At 40.9% G+C, this 26038-nt stretch overlaps 2 protein-coding genes across 10 annotated transcripts in view; one reads left to right on the top strand and one right to left on the bottom strand.

Moving 5' to 3' along the window:
- Positions 1-13818, top strand: part of AKAP9 (A-kinase anchoring protein 9) — a 120770-nt gene extending 106952 nt beyond the window's left edge. For 8 of the 9 annotated variants that reach the window (XM_056335597.1, XM_056335596.1, XM_056335590.1 and 5 more), the window contains 12 exons: positions 50-269; positions 1345-1495; positions 2375-3043; positions 5491-5696; positions 6687-6795; positions 7671-7856; positions 8411-8611; positions 8994-9226; positions 10228-10313; positions 11115-11235; positions 12422-12561; positions 13216-13818. In XM_056335597.1, coding sequence (XP_056191572.1) covers positions 50-269; positions 1345-1495; positions 2375-3043; positions 5491-5696; positions 6687-6795; positions 7671-7856; positions 8411-8611; positions 8994-9226; positions 10228-10313; positions 11115-11235; positions 12422-12561; positions 13216-13259 — 2366 coding nt within the window. In that variant the 3' untranslated portion in view covers positions 13260-13818. The remainder of the gene's footprint in view (positions 1-49; positions 270-1344; positions 1496-2374; positions 3044-5490; positions 5697-6686; positions 6796-7670; positions 7857-8410; positions 8612-8993; positions 9227-10227; positions 10314-11114; positions 11236-12421; positions 12562-13215) is intronic. The other variant, XM_056335594.1, reaches the window with a different exon arrangement.
- Positions 13819-14122: 304 nt separating this feature from the next.
- On the bottom strand, positions 14123-26027 carry LOC130147857 (lanosterol 14-alpha demethylase). The gene is made up of 10 exons (XM_056335609.1): positions 25792-26027; positions 24993-25091; positions 23793-23969; positions 19610-19736; positions 18481-18655; positions 18186-18305; positions 17541-17736; positions 16866-16961; positions 15829-15997; positions 14123-15161 (listed from the first exon to the last, which is right to left on the bottom strand). The coding sequence occupies exons 1-10, from the start codon at positions 25942-25944 to the stop codon at positions 14983-14985; spliced, it is 1491 nt and encodes a 496-aa protein (XP_056191584.1). The 5' UTR covers positions 25945-26027; the 3' UTR covers positions 14123-14982.
- Between the last annotated feature and the right edge of the window lie 11 nt (positions 26028-26038).

Here is a 26038-nt window from a genome sequence, read left to right as displayed (position 1 = left end):
ATGTTGGTTGTTTACTGAGTAATTTCCATATTGATGGTACTCTCATTAGAAATGCTGGAGTATAATATGCAGCAGAAGCAGTCACAGATACTGGAGATGCAAGTGGAACTCCGCAGTATGAAGGACAGGACAGCTGAGCTTCAGGAACAGCTGAACTCGGAGAGAATGATGGGTGCTGAGCTGAAGAATGAACTTGCACAAGCCAAACTAGAGCTTGAAGCAACCCTTAAAGCACAGCACAAGCACTTCAAGGAACTAGAAACCATCAGGTATGGCTTTCCGTGCCAAACTTTCTGTCTTGACAGTGAAGATGATATTTTTCAGTGTTGTCTGAAATCGTAACACTGATTTTATTAAGGAAGTTGATCTCATGCCATGTAAATGCTTCTCAGTTTTTCTGTAAAAATATGTGACAACAAATAGATTTCTGTTCCATGTGACAAAAAATGCAATTGTATAGATTAAGAAGGTGTGATTCATAGTTTTAGTGATTTATTAATAACAAGTTTCTTTTTAAATTTTGACACGTTAGGCTGCTGTGTAGAAGCTAGTAAGTATACTGTATTTATTAAAGGTTTTTGTGCTTCTAAAACTGAACATGGAGAAAAAAATTGCAGAGTTAATATGACTTTGCAAGTACCTCCATGTGAAATTCTACGACTTGTGTTGTTTTGGCACAGTCAACAGCAGAGGTAACAGTCTAAATATCTGGCACTCAAGAAAGCCATTATTATTTATGCCTTTACCAGATGGATGTGCCCACATATGGTATCTTAATGTTCAGCTCAGAAATAACAAGTTAAGACAGAGTTTAAGTTGGTATTACTTTATAGGTTACCTTACAGCTGTTACAGACCATCAGGAACAAGATTCTTTCACAAATGGATGCAAAATTGATTTGCCAAAAAAAAAAAAAATAAAAATATAATTCAGGGCGTAGGTTTGGTTTGTTTGTTTCTTTTTTTCCTGGAAGATATTTTTTTTTCTTTTTTCCTTTGAGACACATGACAGCAAGATGCATTTCCCCTGCATTCTTTCAGATTTTGGCCAGGGACTGGATTAAGTTGAACACTAAAATCTAGCAGCTGCAAAGTCAGCAGCATGGACACAGTCTATGTCATTTTTGACCTATGCAACTCTTTTGTTTGGTTTTCGGGGTTTTTTTGTTTTAGAGTTAGGCTTGTTTTTCTAAATAGGCTTTTACTGTTACTCTACTACATCAGCAGGTAGCACAAAATGGAATAAATGTTAGTGCACAAGGTGGAATAAGTATCAGGTAAGTGATGTTACCATGATAGGATCAAAGCCATTGTCTAATCTAAAGTTTGCCCATTTCTCTTTTAGGACTGAAGTCAAAGAAAAAGCAGCTGAGCTGGATATTCTCAAGGATACAATGGCCAGCGAACAGAAAAAATCAAGAGAGCTACGGTGGGCTTTGGAAAAGGAAAAAGCTAAAATGGAACGCAATGAGGAAAGAGGAAGAGAAGAGCTTGAGGTATTCCGTAATTCCAAATGACCTGGAACATTAAGGAGCTCACAAACATTCTTTCAGTTAACATTTCATCTCAGCTTACTGTTCTGTCTAATGTGTGCTCCCTGTTGTCTTCAGTATCATCTAGAGCTGAAGAAAGATGTACAGAAGCTGTGTAGCAAAGAAAGAAAAAGGCTGATGCAAATTCCATTTAAATCGGTGGGAATTTTTACAGCTGTGCTTTTTAGGGCCAAGATGAAAAAATTCTACTTTATATAATAGCCCTCAGATATCCAAAGGGACAGGCCACTGCTAACATGGCTACACCTAGCCCCCACCACAACTTAACTCACAAAAGATAGTATTTAAGGACATATATTGTTTGCTGCCATTTAAAAAAATCAGCAGTTTCACCTCATGAAAACCAAATTAGTGAGTTTACTTTAGGAGAAAATGCATTAGTAGCTTCCTAGGTACCTCTGCAGTATCAGATATAATGAGGGAGAGAGCAGGTATCGTAGTACAAGTATAAAGACAAAAATGCGATAACTTGAACGGCATAAAATTGAAATCTTTACTTGAAAAATCACTTCCACAATTTTAGAAAGTAAAAGCAGCTAGTTGTTTTCCATTTCAGAGCTATGGCTGTTTGTATCTCACGAAGAAGTATATGTTACAAATACTGTTTTATGAAATTATTTGATTTTAGAATAAAGACATCTGTAATAGATTTTAATATCAGATGTAATGTAGCATTCAGAGTATTGTCACATTAATTGTGAATAGCGCAGTCTGTTAAAAGCAATATGTGTAGAGGTAGCATATTTGCAGTTTGCAGAAGGTAATGTAATGTATACATAACTGGCTTTAATAAATCCTTTTCCTCTGTTTTCTAACGTTAAGGATTTAAAATTTTCACTTGAAGATCAAAAACAAAAGAACTTAGAGTTGACTAAACTTTTGGAGCAAGAGAAACAGCTGTCAACTGATCTGCAACAGAAAATTGAATCCCAAGAAGCACTCAGTGCTGCCCAGCTGTCACGTGAACAAGGCCGTAATTCTGAGTTGCAGGTGCTTCTTGAATCAGAGAAGGTTCGAGCTCTTGAAATAAGCAGCGCCCTAGAAAGGGAAAAAGAGCTATATGCTCAGCTTCAAAGTGCTGAAGATAAGGGGCAAGCTGGAGCACCTAATCCATCTGAGGAATTACTTAAAGAGCTACAGAAACAAATGGATGAAAAGCATGACCGTATAGTGGAGTTAGTAAGTGAGATGGAGAAGTACAAACTGGAATCTGTGCAAGTGAGACAGCAAATGGAAAAAGAAAGGCAGATCCAGAGGAAAGCATTACAAGCAGAACAAGATGCTAACATAATAGCACAGAAGAAACTCCATGAACTGGAGTCCAAAGTAGAAGACCTTCAGTGGCAGCTTGGAGAAAAGAAGCAAGAAGTTAATAAATTAGGGAATGAAACAAAGAAGTTGCAGGAAATAATCCAAGAACTACAGAAAAAAGGGCAGGAGAATGAAGGAAGAAAGGAAGCTGAAAGGACACCAAGCCACAATCCAAATGAGGTACAGTAGGACTAAGAGCAATATATAATACTGAACTGTGCAATTTAGCTTTTAATTTTTTTGTTCAGTTAGCATTGTGTGTCACTGTGCCTTTACTCAGTCTATAAAATAGTCTGCAGATTACAAAATATGGGCACCAAAGAAAGGGAAAGCATTCCAGTTTTGCTACCTACAACGATTCACACACATCCTCTGAGAATGAAGCTGTAGAGGTGTGTAAGGAGGGAGCGTGAGCAGGAGAAATGCATCTGAATGTATACACACACTTGGTGTGGCAGTATAGGAGAATAATATTCCCTGCACCCAGTCACAGGAATGAACTTTTTCTACTCAGGAATGCTCCAGGTCAGTGCTCTTAATCTTTAGTTCATAAACCACAAGTGGGCTTTGAAATATTTAAAAGTGATTTCTGAATGACTTCAGCAATTAAGTGATCACAACAGGCATATACATGAATATGTATATGTTAGCAAACAAAATAGAAGGAAGAAATCGAAGTAAAAAATAAAAGATTTTAGCCTAATTTGTAGGTGAATGAAAGTTGGAGCCACTGTTGCCTGTAAATTTTTCTCTCTCATAAAAGGTTTGGAAACTTTTACAATTACTTTTAAATTACTTTTAAAACTCTTTAGAAACTTCCCTGTAAGATAAGTGTTGCTGGGTGAGAGATTTGTGGGTGGTCCCAGAGATGGTTGACAGGAGACTTGCCTTTTTGCTGACTATGATTTTGTCCGTCATGCCATCATTCCATGCTTTTTGGCAGCTGTCTGTGGAGCCAGGAAGGAAACTTTTCATCTGATTTAGCTACTAGTTTTTAATCTTCTGAAGCACTAGAAACCACCCACAGCTAGAGGCAGGACGTTGAGTGTATTGATAACTGCAATGTTTAGTTTGTGCGCTTTGCTTTTCTGCTCAGAGGTACCTGCCAGCACTGTGGTCAGTTACAAATCTTCCTTTGGTTCAGGTTGGCAGTGGCTGCTGGGGCTTTTTCGCCTCCTCGGCAGCAGATAGTATGATCTGTTTTCCAGGATCTGCTTGGAGTTTCAAATAATGAACCTCCTGCTGCTTCCTGTGACTTTTAAAACACTCTGCTCTTGTTCACTGGTACTACACAGTGGTCAAATATAGAATCATGGAGCTGTTTAGTTGGAGAAGACCTTTGAGATCAAGTCCAACCGTTAACCGAGGCCTGCCAAGTCCACGACTAAACCACGTCCCTAAGCACTGCATCTACGTATTTTATAAACACCTCCAGGAATGGTGGTTCTACCACCTCCCTGGGCAGCCTGTTCCAATGCTTGACCACCCTTTTTGTGAATAAATTTTTCCCAATATCCAATCTAAACCTCCTCTGGCATAGCTTGAGGCCGTTTCCTCTTGTCCTGTCACTTGTTAATTGGAAGAAGAGACTGACCTCCACCTGCCTACAGCCTCCTTCCAGGCAGCTTTAGAGAGCGATAAGATCCCTGCTGAGCCTCCTCCTCTCCAGGCTAAACACCCCCAGTTCCCTCAGCCGCTCCTCATAAGCCTTGTGCTCCAGACCCTTCACCAGCTTCGTTGCCCTTCTCTGGACACGCTCCAGCACCTCAACGCCCCTCTTGGTGTGAGGGGCCCAAAGCTGAACACAGTGTTCAAGGTGCGGCCTCACCAGTGCCCAGTACAGGGGGACAGTCACTTCCCCGGCCCTGCTGGCCTCACTGTTTCTGACACCAGCCAGGATGCTGCTGGCCCCCTTGGCCACCTGGGCACACTGCTGGCCCATGTGCAGCCGGCACATGTCAACCAGCACCCCCCGGGTCTGCTTCTCCTGGGCACCTTCCCAGCCGTTTTCCCTGAGCCTGCAGCAGAGCCCCTAGCCATATGCAATGACACAGCCATAGACCCAGGTTTCCTTGTAAGGGCATTGCAGTTCTTCCATGGCCAGTGTCAGGGGGATTTAGTGCGGGTGAGGAGCACGTGTTCAGCACGTTGCTTCACTTGTGGCAGCATCAGTAGTACAGTTGCCTGTGACTGTGGACTCACCTCCATGACTGTGGTGGGTTTTTCCAGTCCTGTTTCTCTGACTATGAATTTGTCACCAAAACACATGGGCTCAGTTGCCCAAATTCCCTGCACAGCTGGTAAAGCAGCTTCTGGTAGAAGAAACAGAAAGGCTTGGTGGCATCCCGCTGGCTGAGTTTGTTGAATGGATTCACGCTGTAGCTGTATGATTGGTAGATCTTAGTCAAGAGAGGCATCACACTATGCCATTCACAAATACGTCTAGTAGTACACTACAGCACCAGTGTATTCACACTAAACTCTGTGTCAGAATTGTTTGTTCTTCAATTTCTGGGTGTGTTTCAAAATCAAATGTTTCCATTTTAAAGCACCAGGACACATGCATTTTATACATACATACATACATACATATATATATAAATATAAAAAAACATATTTATGTACAGACTACCTGGGACACAGCCAATGACAGAACAAGAAATTGGGTCCTTCAGCAAAAAATGGAAGGAGCCAAGACAAATGAATTGACCTACCCGACGCTGACAGGAGGAGGAGATCTCTCTGCTGCTACTGAAATTCTGGAAAATGTCAGACACAAGCTGCAAAATGTATCTCCAAAGCTGAAGCAGTTGGCTCGGAAAGCTGCTAGCAGGTTAGACCAGTCTTCAGCTACTTGGCTTTGTTAATAGCAACCAACAAGTTAATATATTGTCATCATATTTATATTAATTAATATAATTATAATTTCATATTTCTATAATTGAAATAATAATATTGATTAATCGTAATTCACAGACCGCAGGCCTAACTGATTTTTGGGTTGTTCTAGTTTTATCGTGTATCCCAGTACTTGAGGTATAGTGATGTAAGACAGGATCACAGAGTATCAGGTGCTGCTCTAAATCTGACATGCTTAATGTGGTCTTTTGTAAGTTACAGCAACATTGTCTTTTTTTTTCACTGAAAAGTGATAAGGTTTATTTGGGTATCATGTAGGTAGGTAATTTTAAAACAATTTAGTAATGAAATAATTCACTGTATAAGAGGATGAATATAGGGATTGTTGCTATGGATCATCCCCCTTGCTTCCCCCAGGAAAAAAAAAATACTTGATGGTCAAGTGAAGCTGACCTTGATTCTTATTTTCTTGGGTTACTGTTTCTTAAGAAAAAAATGTAGCACAGTACCAGGTCCATGGGAGGTTTTAATCTGTTTTATTTATATATATATATATATATATATATATATATATAATATTATGCTGTGATGGTGATTTAATATTAAACATTCATTCTGATACATTTGGGCAAAGTGGAATTCATTCTGTCCTGAAAATACCCTAAGATTTTGATCACACAGATTCAACAGATTTGTGGGAAGCAGAACCACAGTTTTAAATGTGCTTCATGTAGAACATGGGTTTTTTTCTAAATAAGTGGGAACTGTTCTATGCAAATTCTTTGTAAAATTGAGCCAATTTCATTTAGAGTCACTGAGCAGTCTTGAAAATGCTGCTGTGTCATTGGTAACTATGCTGATGTGACTTGCTGAAGTCCCAGTGCATGTGGATCGATGGAAAGTGCTGTTAGGCTGGCCCATGGTGTCAGGATACCTGCTGTTGAAACTGTCACTTTTGTTTCAGATTACAGTTTGAAACAGCAGATGATCAAGACTTCATCGCAATACAAAATGCTATTGAAGAAGTTATTTCAGAGCTGCAAAAACTGCCTGGATTGTCCTGTCTGGAAGAGGTGAGTGCGACGTTTAAACTTCGGTGGGAGAGTTTGGATGGTGAGTTATGAGTGGAAACCAGCAAGGAGTTGTTAAGTCTGTACTTAGCCAGGTCTGTACTCTACACAGGAAAATCTGCTCTAGTAACTGTTCTGATCTGGAGTTGCAGAAATGTAAAAAACCCTTTTCTTTTCTTTTTTTCAATTTTAATAACCTTAAAAAGTGAATTTTCAACTTTCACATTAAAACTTCTCTTCTTTTTATTATAAATTTTTTAATCTCATGGCTTTTTCTTTAAGAAAAGATTTTTTTTTTCTAACAGCAGTGTTTCTGTAACTGAGGAAGCTTTGCTCAGTACTTGCTGGTATTAAAATCAGCATTTAACATTTACTAGGTTGTGTTGATACAATACATTTACTTAATCTGTGTTTACCAAAGGAAAGGCAGTTGAAGACTGAGTAGTGTGCACCTCTGTAGAAAATAAAATGAGGTAATCTGTTACAAAGAATTCAGTAATGTTTCATTTTAACTGCACTTGGCTAGGTCCTTACCTGCATTTTCAGCAAGTTTTTCCAACATGACTTGAAAAAAAACTTTGAAGCTTTCCTTTTCCTCTAAGCTAGATAAACCTAAACACAGTAGAAAAGCTTTGAAAATTGTTACAGCCAGTACATCTGAGCTCGTGTGAAAGTATTTTGCTGTGATACACAGGATAAGCACAAAAGGGAAAGTCATGTTAATCTATAGTTTACATGTACGCTTATGTTTTCTTTATGTAAGTTATTATGAAGTTATTGTCATTATCTACAAAAGTTTTTCACTGTAAGCCACTTATTTTCAAGTTGGCAACTTGGATCTAATACAACTTTTCTTTGGTTTTCTTTCTTCCTTCTAGCTGAAGCTAGTGCTGCCACCAGGGACTCCATCCAGCTCCTTGACCGAGAGGCTGCTGAAACAAAATGCTGAGCTGACGGGCTTTGTCAGCAAACTGAGTGAAGAAAAGAATAATTTGAGGAATGCTGTTATGAAACTGGAAGAACAACTGAAAAGTTACCAGCACAGACAACCTTCTGGAGACTACGTATGTCTTTAGTGGTGCTGATATAATGATGTATATATAGGCATGAAAGTATTGTTCTTTGTCTTAGTCACCTAAGTGGGAATGATCAAGCCGTCTGTCTTTTGACTTCCCCCTGCAGAGTAAATGGGTGTGAGTTATTCTTGTCCTGTGGTCAGTATATCTCTGCTCATGCTGTTTACAGTAAACTTTGTGATTTTACCCAGCTTCTTTTTAACTGCTCTTTTCTTTTAAATTCCATGCGCTTCTCTTTTTGATCCGTATCTCATCACCATGATGATGAGTAGCAAACAGATCCAGGTAGCTTCAAGATCATAAAGCTGGTATGATCCTTTTTTTTTTTTTTTTTTTTTGATAAGCTGTATTTTTCTAGGATATTGATCAGGCTCCTAAACTCTCTGCTTCTGAGGTGTTAGAATGCAAGAGTGGCCTCAAATCCAATCAGTGGGTAATTTTATCATTAATTTTATGAGCTCTCCACCAAACCAATGACTGGAATGATACAGTTCAAGTTTCTCCAAACTGTGTGGTTCAAATTTACTTCCTTTTTTCTTCAGTCTTCTAGACACTCATCGGATGTTGGAATTAATATCGATACTCTTGTTGCCTCTGAGAAGGAAATTTGGAACAGAGAAAAGCTGTCACTGCAGAAATCTTTGAAACAAGCTGATGCAGAGCTCTCCAAGCTGAGAGCAGAGCTCAGGAGCGAAGCTTTCCTCAGAGAACTGGGATCAGATTCCGAAAATGCTGTTTTAAGGGTAGGAAAACTTTGTTGTCCGCATACTAACTACAGCTGCTTTTTTTTGTTTTGATTTGGGCAGATTTATCGTTGTGTTCACTCTACTTATTCATATATAAACAGATACTCAGTTTTTAAATTTTCATCCTCAGATACCTGACTCAGTTTTTCTCCCCAAGAATGGAGTTGTCCTTTCATGTATGCTCATATTTCCTGCTGCTCAGGTGACCGTCAAATTACAAAACTACATTTAACAAGTGTGAGCAGCAGTACAGTCTTCTCTGTGACAGTGAAAAATGAATAATCACAGAAATACTATAGGAGTAATGATGTCCAAAAGTCTTAGAACTGTAATCATTCTTGGAGCTTATGGGACCTTTTTTTTTTCCCCCTTGTTGTAGAGAATTTATGGCAAATACCTACGAGCAGAGAGCTTTCGGAAAGCTCTCATATATCAGAAAAAATATTTGCTGCTGTTACTAGGCGGATTCCAGGAGTGTGAAGAAGCCACGCTGGCCCTCATTGCACGAATGGGTGGACAGCCTTCCTACACAGACCTCGAAATCATCACTCATCATTCAAAGGGTTTTACAAGATTTCGCTCTGCAGTCAGAGTGTCCATCGCAATTTCAAGGTAAACTGGAGGAAGTTAAGTTTTTGAACAAATAGGGCTGTGACGTTTAATATACACTTTTCTAGCTGTAGTTGAATCTAGAACTTGTCATGTTTCATCCTGTTTAAATTACGTATTTTTGGTAGTCATGAATAGAGTAGATACTGTGTAGGGCAACAAGTTGAGCAGAGCATAGGCAAAATCTGCAATAGGAATAAGCAAACATCGTAGCTGAAAAGGACTCTGTATTAGATAAGCAAAGATGGAGTATATTAAAGTCATAATATTAGGGGGGGGAAAACTGTTAGCAATTCGAGGGTATGCCCTTACTTACGAAGATATTTTTTGCAGCTTGATTTCCTTTAAAGGTTAAATTCTTACACGTAAATATAATACAGATCTGTGAACTAATTTTATCCATGTAGGCAGTCCTTTGAATTCACAAGACTTTAGGTCTCAGACTGAGGATGAATAGGAATAAATGAGGAAGAACAAGTGAAGGTTATTGCTGCATAGTACTGCCACGTTGCTTGCAAACCTTCTTCAGAAAGGTTTGAACCCTCAAGCACTTCTGTTTGCTGTTGATCTGAGCCTTCTGTGCAGTATAAATGCAAGGAACTATTCATGTACCTGTTGTGAGGCTTTTACTCATAGTTATATAGCTCTGTGGTTATAATTCTGGGGATGTGACAGTGCAAAAATTGTATTTAGTATAATTTTTAAATGCTGATGCCCTGTTGCTTCATGGCTTAAGCTACTTGCTGTCCACTTAGACTTATGCAGCACCTCTGGAATCACTGGAATTGCAGAGGTGAAGCTGAAAGCAGATTTGGACAAAAGATGTTTTTCTTAGGGATGTGTATAAGGATCTCTTCTACTCAAGCTTCAGGTTTTTAGATGCCCATCCATTAATTTGCTTGCTGTTTTAAGAAATTCTTATGCCTTCTAGAATACAGCAAGCAGATTATTTTTAGCTATTTCATTTATCAATAATCAATGGTTTTTTTAAATTTGAATTGCAGAATGAAGTTCCTGGTTCGTCGATGGCACAGAGTTACAGGCTCTGGTATACTATGTATCAATAGGGATGTCTTTAGCCAGAACACAGGTAAATCATAGTCCAGTAATGACTGAAAAAATGGTATTCACAAGTCACACCGCTGCTTAATGGAGTTGGGTCTTCATTTGTATTTCCTCATGTGGAATGAGTGGGATGCCGTTCCCCCTTCCTTTTGCTATAATTGCTTGAATTAACCTATTTCTCAGGTTTCTGAGAGTTTCCATGCTCAGCACAGACTTTCTCATGCTCAGCACAGGCTGCTTGCTTTTCAGGCTTGTTTTGCTGTTGTGGGTGGGATTTAAAAAAAATATGGCAACTTTCCGTATGGAGTGTGTTTGCAAAAACAATTTTAGCTGCGTCCTTGGGTTTCTCAGAAGAGATCTGCACCCCCAGTTCTGAGAGGGGGTGCTGAGGACAGGGACGGACAGGGGAATTGTAGCAGCTACTGGACCCTGCAGTGATGACAGAGCTTATTGACCAGTCCTCAGGCCTTTTCCTCGGAACAAAAGCGTGTCATTCTTTTGTTACAGCTTAAAAGTTTTGGAAATCTGATTTTCTGTTTGCTTTTTGGTATGAGCCTAAGGAGAATCAGAAGCTTCATCATTAATTCGTGGCTGTCTAGGTCTGCACTAAAACCCTGTCCTGCTCAGTCTGTGCGAGTTTTCTCATTAACACCAGCGAAGCCAGGATTTCACCTCTGGTTTTCTCTGAAGCAGACTGAAAGTGGTCTGCATTTGTTAAACACTGGTTTTGTGAATGCAAACAGAAAACTCGCAGTTTCGATTCCCAGTAAAGTGCAAAAGATGTTACTCTCTTTAGTTTTCAAGCTGTTGCTTTTTTTATTTCTAGGTAATGAATTACGGCCTGATGCATTCTCTGGTGGCATGGACCTTTATGGAGAACAAAGGCATTCCTATAGATCCAGGTCAGACATGGAGTCTCCTAGATCTCCTGTAAACTTTCACCATAAGTACGTTTTATTTTAGATTATTCTTCTCTGTGAGAACACTGTTTTACTAAGTGAATGCATCAGTGCTTACTGCTAAGGTTTGTAATCTTTGATGCCAGAAGATTGTTTTTTAAACTTCTTTTGTAAGGATACATAGCAGATTACATCTTAGGCTTTCAGTGTGTGGTTACTTACCACCTGATCAAGGCCAAAGCTCGCAGCCTTCTGCTCTCTGATTTATGTCATGTTCTTGGAACTGGTGGTAGGTCACTGGCTGGAGCTACAGTTATCTACGTCTGTGGAGTCTAGGCTTCACGACCAAGCGAACCTGTCCACCTTTCTGGTTGGCAGCGGAGCACGGCATGGAGAGGTGCTGCCTCAGGTGCACTCAGCCAAAAGAAGGGAAAAGCAGGCCAGGAAAAAGCAGGGCCACTTGCTGGGACTGGGGCGGGCTGTGGGGCTGCTGCGGGCTGGGAGGGATTGCCACAGCCTTGTGGCCAGAGCGTGGGTGGAAGCTGCTTGGTAGCTCCATGCTTGTTCTTGTTTAAACCCTTGTGGTTGGCTTGTACTAAGCTGTGATACCAGAGGAATCGGTCAATCAGATGCCAGTGAAACCAGGTGTCCTTCATCAAAAGCAACGTTTTTATAAGCACTGTCAGCCTTTGAGTTTACGTGGAGCTGGGAGCTCAGATTTTTACTGAAGATCAGATTTTAGCCATTTTGGTTTTTCATTTTTATATAAACCACCTCAACATTTGTAATCTTATTTTGTGGCAACCATAACAGTTTACATGGAAAAAATCTTTGATCTATTTTAGCCACATTTTTAATTCTAGAGAGTAATGAAGAGAGACAGAATCCTGTAAAGATGGCCGTGTCCTTGTTCACACAAGCTTCTAAATAGAAAAGCAAACCTGAGCTTACCATGGCTTCTGCTGCTGTCTCAGCAGGAATTTGCTGGTCAGTCGTTGTCCCAGGGAAATGCAGCATCAAATCAGTAGAAGGAAGAGGAAGCTGGGAAAAGTGGTTTCTCTGGGGCAGGCAGTGTGATGACTTGGGCAGTAAATGGCAGGGAGGTGACATGGGTACGGTGTGCTGGCTACCCCTGCGTAAGTTAAGGGACGTGCAGTCAGTACTGTGTCTGCCGATACTTTTGTTTTACTTCAAACTTTGTTTTTTTAAAACATCTGTGGTGTTCTGCCCCTAGGTTCCACGGTATGCATGCCGATTTAAACCCAGCCTCTTTCACGTGTTCTCAGCTACAGAACTACGATCCCGAGCGAGCTTTAACAGATTATATCAATCGGCTGGAAGCACTACAAAGGCGACTCGGCAGCGTGCAGTCAGGTAAGGGCGGGGGCAGTCCTCCCCATGACTCTGGGTAGCACAGGGCTCAGTTCCACGTCAGAAAGCATGTGCTGGTTCTCCAAGATCTGTAACAAACGGCTTTGAATTTAGGCATTTTCAGCCTTAAACAAGAGGCTACTCTGAGATGTAGCAAAAAGCTCATTAAGAAAATTGTAAAATTCTTTGAAGGGAGATACACAGCTGTGCTATAATTACAGGTTTTTAGGTCATTGGTAATGCTTTAACTTTCCCTGATCTCGAATGAATGTGCAGCAAGGATTCAGTTGGCATCCTATTACGATTTTAAGCTAGAGGAGAAAAATGTACCCAAGAGATTGGGATGTGGGAGTACAAGGGGGATTTCATCTCCTACCACTTTGCTTCCCAAAGTTACAGCCTTTTTGTCCCATAGATGATAGTAAATTTTGTGCTGCAAAAGGAATAAATCAAGAAAATTATCAATGGGATATAATTTATCAAACTTGGGTTTTGCAGTTACTGTATTAAAGTCTTGCTTCAGCATAAAATCCATCATTTGAGGAAATTTTGTTCTTGAAAGATTACCCATGGGAAATCTTTCATGCTTCTTCAGCTGAATAACATGTCATTTGTGAATCCTCAAGTAATCTTAATGGAAATCTCTCCATCTTACAGGTTCAACTTCGTACACTCAGCTGCACTTGGGTATGAGAAGATAATAATGCCCTTTCAACATCTCTATCACTGGCAGTGATGTTAATGGATTGCCTTCTCTAGATCTGTGCTCTTTCTATGCTTCTGTACAATGTGTATATCGTGGGACCAATATGAACACAGCTATACAATTGTATACAGTTCCATCCTGGCACGCCCACGCAGACTGGGATTTATGTATATAGGCACTTTGTGATCATGGAAGAAAAAAAAAACCCACAACCAAAAAAACCCCTCAAAACACCCAAACAACGAACCCCCACCTCATTAAATTACATGTATATTTGTGGAATGCTAATTTAAATGATTAACTTATCAAGTGTGTATTTATCAAAAGGGGGCGAAGATGAAACTTGTGTATTAATGAAATTGAGCTACATTCAGCGAAGTTTACTTGCACTTTTTCTGGCAAGGCTACTGAAGTTACATGACTCTCGTAATATTTGCTACTGGCAGTGCAGACAGAATATCACTTGTAGAGACCTATTTTTGTAATGGTAGAAGTTTTGAATTTTATGGGTATTTTGTCAAAGTACTGAAATAAAAGACGACTTCATGCTTTAACTGTGTTCAAGAACCACTCCCTTATTCCCACGGAAAAGGTTGCTCCTCCTACTTGCGGCAGCTTTACTTTTCTGGATTCCAAGACACTGCTGCTAGTGAGGAGAGGACAGGTACCAGCCTGGCTCCTGAAGACCCTGGTCACATCCCGGAGGGCTGCCGGGGAAGACTGTTGCACTCCCACCATTGCTGTGCCTGATGGCAACACCCCCATTATGGTGAGCACTGATGAAGGGGGGGTAAGCTCCTTGCAAGACCCACTCTTCTTCATAAAGCTTTTCAGAAGTGACAGGGTAGAGCACAGAAATCTGTCACAAGAAGACTTTTTATAAATGTAATTCAAAGTTCCTGTAACCCAGAGCTCGTTACTATTTATCATTGCCACTCTTGAACTAAATGCCGTTTCACAATCCTGCATTAGTCATTACAAAGGGGGACAAAATTCAGCCGTTTCACTTAACTTTTGACCATTTTATACACAAACATGTTATTTACCAAATCAACATCTGTATTATCAGTTACTTTCACACTTAACATCAAGCTTCCAGAGATCACTACTTTCAGAAGGCTTTTTTAAAGAATTATTTTTTTTCTTTCTGAACCTAAGCATTTTACAACTGCTTTCAAGTTAGACATTTAAGTTGTTCGTCTCTGTGAACAATTTGCCTACTGCTCAGCTGTACAGTAACATTTTTTAAAAATAATTAGCCAAAACCATACCTTGTTGGCTTGGAACAGAATCACATTCCCCTGCAGTGCCTGTTCCCTGACAGATGTACTGCAATTGGACACAGAGGTACAGTATGCAGTCTTAACCTCTTACTATCTGTGGAAAATAATCTTCAATTATCTTTCCAAAGCAAACAGTTCTGTTTAGAGAAATTACTTATTTCTTCACCTTGAAGAGCTGGCATGCACCTTAAAAGTGTTACACCAATAAAGACACTTTTTCTTTAAAAATGCAATGAGAAATGTGTAGAACAAGCAATTATACACAGCAGCATTAAATGATGTCAGCAAACAAAATTGATGCAAAGACTTTGCATTTGGTAATTATTGTTGCTTTCTGTTAACAGTAGCTGCAACAGCTTCCATTTGCCACCCATTTTGTGACAATTTTCTTCAAAAGTCTCTTAGTTTACACAAGTAAGGTTTTAGCTACAGAATTTACAGTGACCTCCTCTTATATCTGATAATGGGGTTATTAGGGGTGTGTATCATGGTTGTATAATTTATAGTTGGAAAATAGTCATTGATGAGATCAAATTCATACAAACGAAGCAAAGTAGACCAAATAGTCTTAATCTGAACATAAGCAAAGTTTTCTCCAATGCAGCGATGACGGCCTAGGAGGAAAGCCATAAAAAGCAGTTTAGAATACATATTATCAAACCACTTTTGACAACAAGTTAACTTTGAAAGTTTTTTGCAGCCAGTAATTGCTTCTTTCTAAACAACAGGAGGCTCTGATGTTGCACACAAACCATTATGGAACTCTGATGCACCAAAGTCTTGTTTATAAAAACTGCCATTGCATAAAACAGATTGAGAGTCATTTGAATGAGATTGTGTTGTTCTGTGTTCACCACAAAGCATTAATTCACGTACTGCCGGAGAAGCATTTGCAACACAGAGAAAAGATGCTGACTTTAACCCTGCTGTGGTGACATTTGCAAACTGTTGGGCATGGAGTCACAACTGCCACATTTTTGCTGTGCCTAAAACTGACTTTGTATTACCAGGTTTTTACCTTGACTTGAAAAGACAAGTCAAATATCACACATGCTGACCTAATTTGTTCTGATTGCTACTTTGAGTGATATATACAGCTATTGCTCAATTTACTTCATTCTTTTAACAGCGCTTTCACATAAAGAAAATTTTCAGGTGGGAACAGAAAGGAAAAAAATAGATCCTTGGGCACTACAGTGTGGGGAGGTGCTGTACAAGATGACCAGTGTGAGCTACTTCAGTACTCAATCGCTCAGGAAAGTGCTGTGTTCTCTTACTCACCAGCGCCAAATGGAATATATGCAAATTTCTCTCCAGCTGCTGGGTTATCCTGGAGATACCGGTCAGGCTTGAACTCTAGAGCATCCTTCCAGGAGTCCCTGAGTCTGTGGTTAACAGTGGGAGAGACACAGACCTGATGGCCAGGGGGAATATTATATCCAGCGACAGTCTACAAGAGAAGAGACAAGACTCCACACGTGACAAAACTTCCCCATTTTTATTTTCAAAGTGTTACCTGAAGTGTTGTATCACGACGCTGGAATTTCCAGAGATTTTGCCTAAGCTCATTTACAATGAATGCAGCTTCATACTTCATTGTTTCACTTGTACAGGGCACAATGTGCAAGTAGTTGCAGGAACCTTTAACAAGGCTGGCACTTCTACAGAAGGGTTTTTTAAAAAAAAGTGTTACCTTAAATTTATTGAAAGCATTTGTTATGGGAGGAACAATTGTTTAAATAATTATTTTACTTTCTTATTTGTACAAACAGCAAGTTTAAGTACAAGCCACATTCTTCCAAGATAACTACTAAAAGTAGCTGGCAAACAAAAAGTATCTTTAAATGGTAGCACCAAACTAAGCTCCAGTGAGACTGATGGAAGAAAGGGTTAGTTCTGCTGAAGAAGACACGTGCACACGTGGCTGTTACCAGGTCCCCCCAAAGCCTTCCCTTCTCCAGGCTGAACAAACCCTGTTCCTTCAGCCTCACAGGACAAGTGCTGCCGTCCCCTGCCAGCTTGGTGGCCCTCTGCTTGCTTCACTTCATCAACATGTTGATTGCTGGGGGCCGGAGGGGTCGAAAACTGGATACAATTCCAGCGGAAGGTAACAACTACCAAGTTCAATGTATTAATTGCTTTCCTCAATCAACACCAGCTACACTCCCACTGATACAACCCAGGCAGACATCAGCTCCCCTCCCTGTCAGCAAACACTGCTCACTCATGTTTTCCATCTGCCACGTGGGACACCCCCCGCCGGGCCTTTTCCAGCCCCATTCTACTGAAGTGAAGTCAGCTCCAACGAGCATACTCACCTGGGGAGCTCTGGCCATTCTCATGATGGTCATTATAGGAGGTCTAAGCCTTAAAGTTTCTTTTAGACAGCGATCCAGCAAACTGAGATCCTTGAGCTGAATATAGAGAAAATGATGTATCAAAATAAAGTCAAGTTTATTCAACACAAACAAAGTGTTTTTTATACCACGTAAAACTAAATTTAAAAAAAGAGTAAGCAGCTCATATTTACATGTACTTCATTAGCTATCCTGATGGGGTTTTTTCCCCAATTTGATTCGATTAAGAAGGAAAAGTCTCTGACCAGTGCAATCAAATAGGACTAGTTTCCTTCTAATTTGTCTCATGAGTGTTTTCTGACACCTAATTAAAGCACAGAGTCACACTGCATCCCTTTCCTCAGTGGAAATATGAAGCTCTTCCTCCTCTACAGAACTACTGTTTCTTAAATAAACATTGCAGGAACTGTAATTTCCTTAACACCAATTAAAAAAAAAAAACAAAACAGTAACAAGCTGCGTATTTCTTTGGAGAGGAAGAGATAATATTGGCAAACAGTGTTATGACAGTGACAGCGACACACTGATTCTAACACAAAGCACGTGACTGTATTTCACGTTTGTTTGTTGTTTTTCTTTCTAAAGAAGCATCGAGAAGTATAAAAATACCCAGCAGCAATACCGTAACATACAAACCTGCTCGTAAGTTAATGGTGGCAGGTCATCCCCACAAACTGCTTTTTGTTCTGTGTAGCACTGTTCCTGTATTGATTTGTCTCTGGCTATGAAGAAGCCAAGCCAGGCACTAGTGGTGGAGGATGTGTGCTGCCCCGCTAACAGCAAACCGATAAGCATTCCAGCAATTTCATCATCTGTCAGTGGACGGCCATCCCTAGGTTAAAGGGGGTTATGTTAGAACTTCATTTGATCAGTTTTCCAGTTACAGCAGCATTTACGATTTCTTCTAATGTATTTCTTTCTCCTCCTTCTATTTTGTTGCCTACCCTATATGGAGCAGCAAAAGCTCTAAGGGTAGGGAGAAGGGAGAACAGAGGGAGAGACGCATTCTGGGAGCCTTAAAGAAAATCATTACCGAACAGCCAGCAAAGAGAAAGGAAACAACCTCATGACCAGCGATGAAAATCACAGAAATCTGAACAGCCATTAACAAGTAAGGTTTTTAAGCTGTTTTTAAGACTACAGCTAGGACCAATTTCTGGTAACAAAAACAGTTCAGACCATGAGGGAATATTTCTTTTTTTTTTTTTTTGGTAGACAGTTTTAACTGAATAGTTCAAAGCTAAGGTCTATAAATGATAAGTCTTCAAACCCTTGGCTTACTTGTACGAAGCATCAAGTAGAGTCTGGAGCATGTCATCCTCCTTTTCCTCAGACTTTCGACGTTTCTGGATAACCTTGTAGAAAATATTCTTTATTTCTTTGTGCGCTCGATCTCGACGTCTGCAATTAAAAACACTTCTATTATCAACTCTATACAATGCAACACAAAAAATGCTTAAGAGGATTTATTGGGACATCTAGAATAGCTTACGAACAAGAACGTGGGGAGGGGGATCCAAACAACAAAGACGTTTAGATAAGATGCTTAAGTTGCTTCATCTGTTATTTCTGGTACCTGAAGCTTGGCAGAGGCAGCCAACCTGGCAGAAGCCAGGCAGCGTGAGTAAAGCCCCCATCCAGATCCGCATACAGCTGAGCCACCTTCTCATTCAGCAAACTTCTTATTTCTTTCCCATGTAAGCAACGACTTGCTGTCAAGATGATAAGTTCGGAAAAGGCTTCAAACAGGTCTGAGGAAAGATTTGAAAAAATGTTACCGAAGATGCATTTCAGGCGAGATGTTATGCTCTACAGGTTTATTTTTATTTTATAGAAGAGAAAAATAAGTAACTGGACACAGATTTTAAGTGTTTTAGATTGTTTTACTCCGAGAACGGAGCATCTGATTTTAAATTTCTGTGTGTCTGTCAGGTCTGTCTTTAATCAACACTTTAATTGCTGATTTCAACAGCTTTTTTCTAAAGTATTTCTTTCTAGAAATTTTTCTAGGAGAGCTAGTAAACCTTCCAAAGTAAGCCATGCAGCACAAGCTCAATCCTTAACAAACATAAAGGAAGTCATATGAAAACTTAACCTTGAAATCCAAATGCATGAGAAACCAGTTTTAGTTTTGCTGCTCACTGATTTGTCTTTATATAATATTTATACTTTTAAGCATAAAACTCTGTATTATCACATTCTATATATAAATTATATACTTCCAAAATAAATTACAACCGTATTATATTAAAATATACAAGTGTTATATAAATGTTACCAATTTAATTAAAATATATATGTTTAAATAAATAATATTTATGACACTGTTATGCCACTGGGGGCTTGCAGAGCAGGATCTTTTCCTAGGGACTAAGTGGTTACACTGGGCTGACTCAGATCGTGCGAAATGAGGATGGTTCAGCCAGGCAGCAGGTACACTCTCCATAAGCTGACTAAGCAAGCAAAAGTAAGATAATGCGCCACTCCTTTCAGTGATTTTCTGAGCAACTTTATTCTTCAATAGCCTTAAATCTGATTAAACAAAATCTGTATTTTGCACATTTCTTCCAATGTTCAGTACAGTTTTACCTATGTCATTTTTAATTTCTTTACTATTGCAGTAAATAATTTACAAAACCATACACTGCATTGGCCTTAATGCCTTCCCAGAAAACTGGTGGAAAAATGCATCTGATCTCACTTACTTTTTTCTCCACTCTCTCCCCATGCTTTGAAATACTCCTTTGTTTCTTCTTCGATCATAGATACATGCTGTTTAAATTGGGCAATATTTAGCCCAGTTTTGAGCATCTTCTTCTGTTCCAAAAATACCTAGAGGAACCAAGACAGAAAAAGTGGTCAGTACAAGGTTCATCATACTGATGTAATTAACAACTTATTATCATTTGTACTATAAGAACATACAGAATTAAAAGGAGATTGTGATTAGGACTGCAGTGTACAACAGACACTTAAATTTAAATAACAGGTACTATTCTAGTTTTCACCTTCTTTGTTTTTCAAGCAAAAGTTTAGCAACATCCAAGTAAAATACAGTTCTCTCTCTTGCAGTACCAGAACAAAAAATAAATCTGAGAATCTCTGTTAAACTTTATCCCTGAAGATACAAGAAACATTCAAGACTGAAATATGGAACACGCTTCAGATACATGACCATAAATGTAATCAAACCTGTCCTTGCAAAGTCTGGATTCAGTCTGTGTTCCTTGTGACGTGCCCTCCTTGCTTCCTCTCCCCAACAGCATCAATCTTCTCTCACGCAGTAATACCCTACCTCTGGTCCAGAGATACACCTTTTTTCAAAGGCCCTCTGACCTCACTGCCCAGGAAGTCAGACACAGAAGCAGGAAGCAAACTGCCTCCTAGAAAAACGGTGAGCTTCACGTCTTTCTCACCTCTTCCTCTTTTCCTTTGAACAGACTCAAAGCTAACAAACCTACTGGTAAAAAGCCCATTATTTGATGAGAACCGTTCAATGGATTGATAGGACACTGGCTCAGAAAAGTTATCTGATTAATTTTTAAGCCCTGATTACAAATGAGGGCATCTGAACTACAGATCTGCACTGCACCATGAGTAATATGCCAAAACCCATCTTCCCACCAAGGGCTCTGCATGTCCTATAAAGTTATTCACAAAACAAAAGGCATAAAAAGAAAGGTTACTTCCTAGAAACTGCTCAAAAGAGTGAATGCAGTGGGGACTCCTCCAGCCGTCTGTCAGAGGGTACACGTGCCAGAGAGCAGAGACAAGCACATTGTCCCTTACAACACACTAGCCAACCTCCATCTCCAGCCTGACAGAGACAGGAATGACACACAGGAGCAGACTCGTCCTCTGCCATTTCAGCATCTCTCAACACAAAACTATCAACAAAAGGCTCGAGGGGAGGAGACAGAGAGTGAATGTGACTTGATATATAGACTATGCATATTAACCAACAATTACCAGAATTACTTCCTTTTAAAGAGTAAGGGGTGGTGCTTCTACACGCATGACTGGAAGTCACTGAAGAGACAGAGACTTAGCAGCTTGAGCAGAGAGAAGGGGGCCTGAAAAGAAAGTTCTGAATGATCCATCAATGCTAGAACGCCAATGAAAGTTTGAATGTCTCTCTAACTGCCCTCCCAGCAGATGTCTGAAATGAAGTCGCGGTGGTAGCGCTATGCAAAAAACCAGCTCACTACTAGCAGAATGAATTCTGGCCACAACCCAACATGCTACCTCTCCAGCTTCGCATCGGAAAACACACAACTAGAAACAATCAGTGGATGTCAAGAGCAAAGTCCCGGCACCTCCCCAGCTGTGGAAAAAAGTAGCCTAGGCAATTTTCTTAGAAACCTGGATCTGCAAAGATAAAAAGGAAGAAGTCCTTTTAATATCAAAGGTATGAACTAAATAGACTTATCCACAGACACTCAAGACTGACCAGCTGTCCTGGTTTCAGCTCGGACAGAGTTGAATTTTCTTTTCAGTAGCTGGTACAATGCTGTGTTTTGGATTTAGATTTTTAGCAACATTTCAGATGTTGCTAAGTAATGCTCATACTAAGTCAAGGACTTTTCAGTTTCTCAGGCCCTACCAGCAAGTGGGCTGGAGGGGCACAAGAAGGTGGGAGGGACCACAGCCAGGTCAGTTGACACGAGCAATCCAAAGGGATATTCCATACCACAGAACATCACGCTAAGTATATATAAGCTGGGGAAGTTGGCCAGGACCTTGCGATTGTTGCTCGGGGACTGGCTGGGCATCGGCCAGCGGGTGATGAGCAACTGTATTGTGCATCACTTGGGGTTTTTTTTCCCTTTTTGGATTTTATTCCTCTCTTGCTCTCTCCTCTTTTCATTACAATTGTTTTTATTATTTTTCATTTTATTTCTATTGTTAAATTGTTCTTATCTCAACCCACAAGTTTTACCTTTTTCCCAGTTCTCCGCCCCAACCCACCAGGGAGGCGGTGAGTGAGAGAGCAGCTGTGTAGTGCTTAGTTGCCAGCTGACATTAAACCACAATACTGAGTAATATGGAAAGATTAATCTCTTGACTAAAGCAGAACTCAAACACACCCTAGGGGAAAAAACTCTAGAAAAAGACTCGTTTCAGATAAAAAGCAGTATATGGTGGATCAGTGAGGTAGGCCTTAATCATCCCTATATACCTGAAGAACATAATTGTAGGAAATGCCTGTTTCCAAGGAGCTTATAGAAAATTTTATGAAACTGCTGAAGGATGAGATTAGATCCCATCAAAGAACTAGCTCTTGAATCAAGACAGACCTTCAAATCCATCCATGAACTCTAGAGTGTGAAAGCAAAAGTCAGAACAGGTATAATAAGTGGATGAACTGTCACAGAATTAAGGACAAACCAGCACTTTTTATTTTCAAGCAGACATCCCACGACAGTCGGAATCCAAAGAGCAAGCACAACACCGAGAAAAACTGGCTGACTTAGCAGTCGACATCTGATTCATAGACACTTTTCTGAAACTAGCATATACCAGAGAAGAACATGAAAGATGCACTGCAGAGAATCATGTACCCTCTACACTCAAGCAGCTCCAAAAGATCCACAACTCCATCCCTGACTTTTTGAGGAAGACCTCCAACGGTCAGAATTGGCAAAACAAGTCCATTAGAATGGCCCCACTTGTGGAAGAGGTCTCCTAGGACACAAGAAGCGATCTCCTACTTTTCATCCAGGCTGCGGTCCTGCTAGTTTCATTCACAAAGGGATGGGAGAGGCTACTCAAACCCATCAAGTGCAAAAAAAACCCAACAACCAAACAATCCTGCCCCCAAACTTTTGTGACACTGTCCACCCACCATTTAACATTTCCCGACAAAGCAGGCGACTAGTAAGTTCTCCTTATTTGCTAAATGGAAGTTGTGGGAAATCAGTTGTAAATGAGATTTCCAAAAGAATGGGGTAAGAACAAGATACATTCTTTGTGAATCCCTGCAAAATGCCAGTGTGGAGGAAAAGAGACTAGTGCCCCATAGGCACATAATTAAGAGGGCAACAATCACTGCAAGTATCTTCAGCAGGGGACAGCGAAGAGGCACACAAAGGAGGAAAAGTACTGATGGCTGTAGAAACTATTACCAGTTATATGATCGCATTTATACAAACAAAATGAAGCCAAAACCAAAAACCCCAAAATACGGTGTATCGCAGCGCTGTTTCTGCCACCAGATTACTCTGTTCTACAACAGGCTGCAAACGTCAACATACACTGAACACAGTCCCAGTGGAGCAAGGCCATCCACAGAAAAGTTGGCTTCTGCCGCTTAAGAGTCTGTCATGACAGCAACATGAACAAACAAGAAAGTAGCCAACACGTAGCTCAGAAACAATGCCACGCGACACAGCATTCCAGACCCAGGCAGACTGTATTCAGCGAACATATACAGACTGATTTCTGTTTGAGCAAGACAAACTTTGTGGTGCAAACTGTCAAATTAATACTCCCATATCTAGATTTGGCATGGCATAAATGAAAAATTATCACTCTTTAAAGCTCTCTCAGAAGGAAGACCTAAACTTGCTTGTAAGGGAAAAGTAAACTGTGGCCAGTGGTGCTGTAAGGGAAGGAAAAATGAAGAGACTCATTTACTGGTTTTTCTTCTATGTGGTGGGATTAGACGGTTTCAACAAGAAAAAATAGCATCCATACTGACAAAGGGCCATGTAGTAAATAAACCAACCTAAACACATTCAGTCTTGATTATTCAACCAGGACAATTTACCAACAATATGCCAGAACTGCATATGAACACACAACTCCATCATACAGAGCCAAGAGCTCAGGGCTGCCTACTCAGAATTTAAATTATGCGACTTTTCTACTCATACTTAAAATACATACCATATTAGGGACATCATAAGCAACTCCCTTGCCAAAAACCGGTGTGGTCAACCGAGAGTATACATCCTCTGCATTCAAATCTTCATTTTTACTATTGAAGAGTAGAGCAGCTGCATCACTACCCAGTAAGTATGTGAATGTCTTGCCAACCATTGTGAAACTGAAGACAGGTCCATACTAAGAGAGGAAAAAAGTGGCAACAATTTGTTTTAAATATGAACAACACAAATTATTAAATTCATTTCTCTATATATACAGGCTGCCAGAAATCACTTGCTCGCCTAGGAAGTATCTAGAGATTTAATCAGAATAGAAATATTTTAAGCCATACTTAAATTCTGTTCTCAATATATTTATTAGTGATATCTAACGTTATAATGAACACACATGATCTTGCACATTTTAAAACCATTTAGTTTTAAAAATGTAAATGAAAGACCAATTACACTACAAAAACTAGCAGGGTAATTAAAGCACATATAGCCTCCAGTAACCTACAAACACAGTCTCAAAAAATTCCGGATTTGGAGTTATGCATAAATAATTAAGAGCAACAAAAGATTTTGAAGTTTAAAGGTCACCTTCAGCAGACCTTCATGTACTAAATTTGCCTCTCTCTAAGCTAACCAAGCTAATATTGAAGCTTATGACTCTAGAAAGTTTTAGACATTGTGAAACAGATCAATAAATCTTCTTTTATTGGAATTAAGGCTGTACTGCCTTAGTTCATTTCTTTTGGGCTGTTACAGTATAAAACCTACTAAGGTTTTATACACCAGCCCTTGTAACATTGGCGAGGGACTTAGAATTCATCAAATTGCCTGCAGAGGTGATCAGCTACATTCCAGCCTCGTCACAGATTAATAGAGTGAGATTAAAAGTTCCCAATTTAGGCATGAAATAACATCATGAAAATGGCTTTTTAATTAAGTTGTGATTTGGCTATGAACATTACCCAAATACACAAACATATTTTTAAACCTGAATCATAAGAGATACCTCAAAAAACATTATTTCTCCAACAACAATGTACATAAAAAGATCTGAAGAAACAAGAGTCTACCCTGCACACTCCATTTCCACATTCGAGGCGGTAAATGAGAATTAATTGATTTTACACAGACTCCAGACAGAGATTGTCATAAATACACAGAAATATTTTAGCATATGCTCAGCCAGTCACGTGGGAAACACACCTACCTTGTCATAAGCATTTTCCAAAAATTCAATGGGACTTTTTCCAAATGCAATTGCATGTCCAAGGAAAGGGATGCTTGATGAAATGTAAGGTGGGTGTTTCTGAGGGAAAAAAAAAAAAAAGAGAAAAATAATTACTGAAATTTGTGCAGAAAGTAGTAAGATTATGTCCATTTACATAAAAACTAAACAGAGGAGACGCTAGACATGTTCTGTTTAAACTCTTTTGTGAAAAAGCCAACCGTGGAAAAGTGATTTTCTTTTCTTTTTTAAATAGAGTAAGAGCAAGCCGCATTTAAAACCAGCAGAGGTTAAAAGAAAATAAATACAACTAAAGATGCTTGCTAAGGGGCGTCTGAAAGCCAAGCACAAGGGTACTGCAGCTGGGACGGCGGCGCTCAGCAGCAGCGTTACCGGCCCGGCCGGGAGCCGCACGCCCGCGGGGCGCCACCTTCAGCCGCTCCCGCCCAGCACCTCCGCCTCGTGTGACACCGCCGGCCGGGCGCAGCCGGGCGCAGGCACAACCCGGCACAGGGCTCCGGTCACACACCGCCCCCGCGGCTGCGGGCGCCCCCCGGCCCGAGCCGGCTCCCGCACGCCCGGGCTGCGCCCCCCGCTGCCCCGCGCCCCCAGGGCGGCTACACAGGGGAGCGCCCCGCGGCCCCCCCGGCCCTCCCTCCGCTCCCCGCCCGGCTCGCCCGGGCCGCTCCCGGGCCCCGCGGTGGCCGCCCCGGCCCCCCGCCTGCCCCCGGCCCCCCGCCTGCCCCCGGCCCCCCGCCTGCCCCCGGCCCCCCGCGCCTACCCCCTGGCCGGAGCCGGCGTGGCGCCGGTAACCCAGCTGCAGCAGGTAGCCCAGGCTCAGCGCGAAGGCGGAGGCGGCCAGCACCAGGGACAGGGGGTTGCCGACGGCCACCCGCTCCAGGAGGGACCCGCCGACCTCCGCCAGGCTCAGCATCGCCCCGGCCTCCGCCGCCGGCCGCTGCGCCGTGCCCCGCCGAGCACCCGCCGCCGGGCCCGGCAGCCGCCCCGCCCCGCCCCCCGCGCTGGGC

This window comes from Falco biarmicus, chromosome 4 (assembly GCF_023638135.1).
Source record: "Falco biarmicus isolate bFalBia1 chromosome 4, bFalBia1.pri, whole genome shotgun sequence".
Lineage (NCBI taxonomy): Eukaryota > Metazoa > Chordata > Aves > Falconiformes > Falconidae > Falco > Falco biarmicus.
This window is presented reverse-complemented; position numbering and strand designations above follow the sequence as displayed.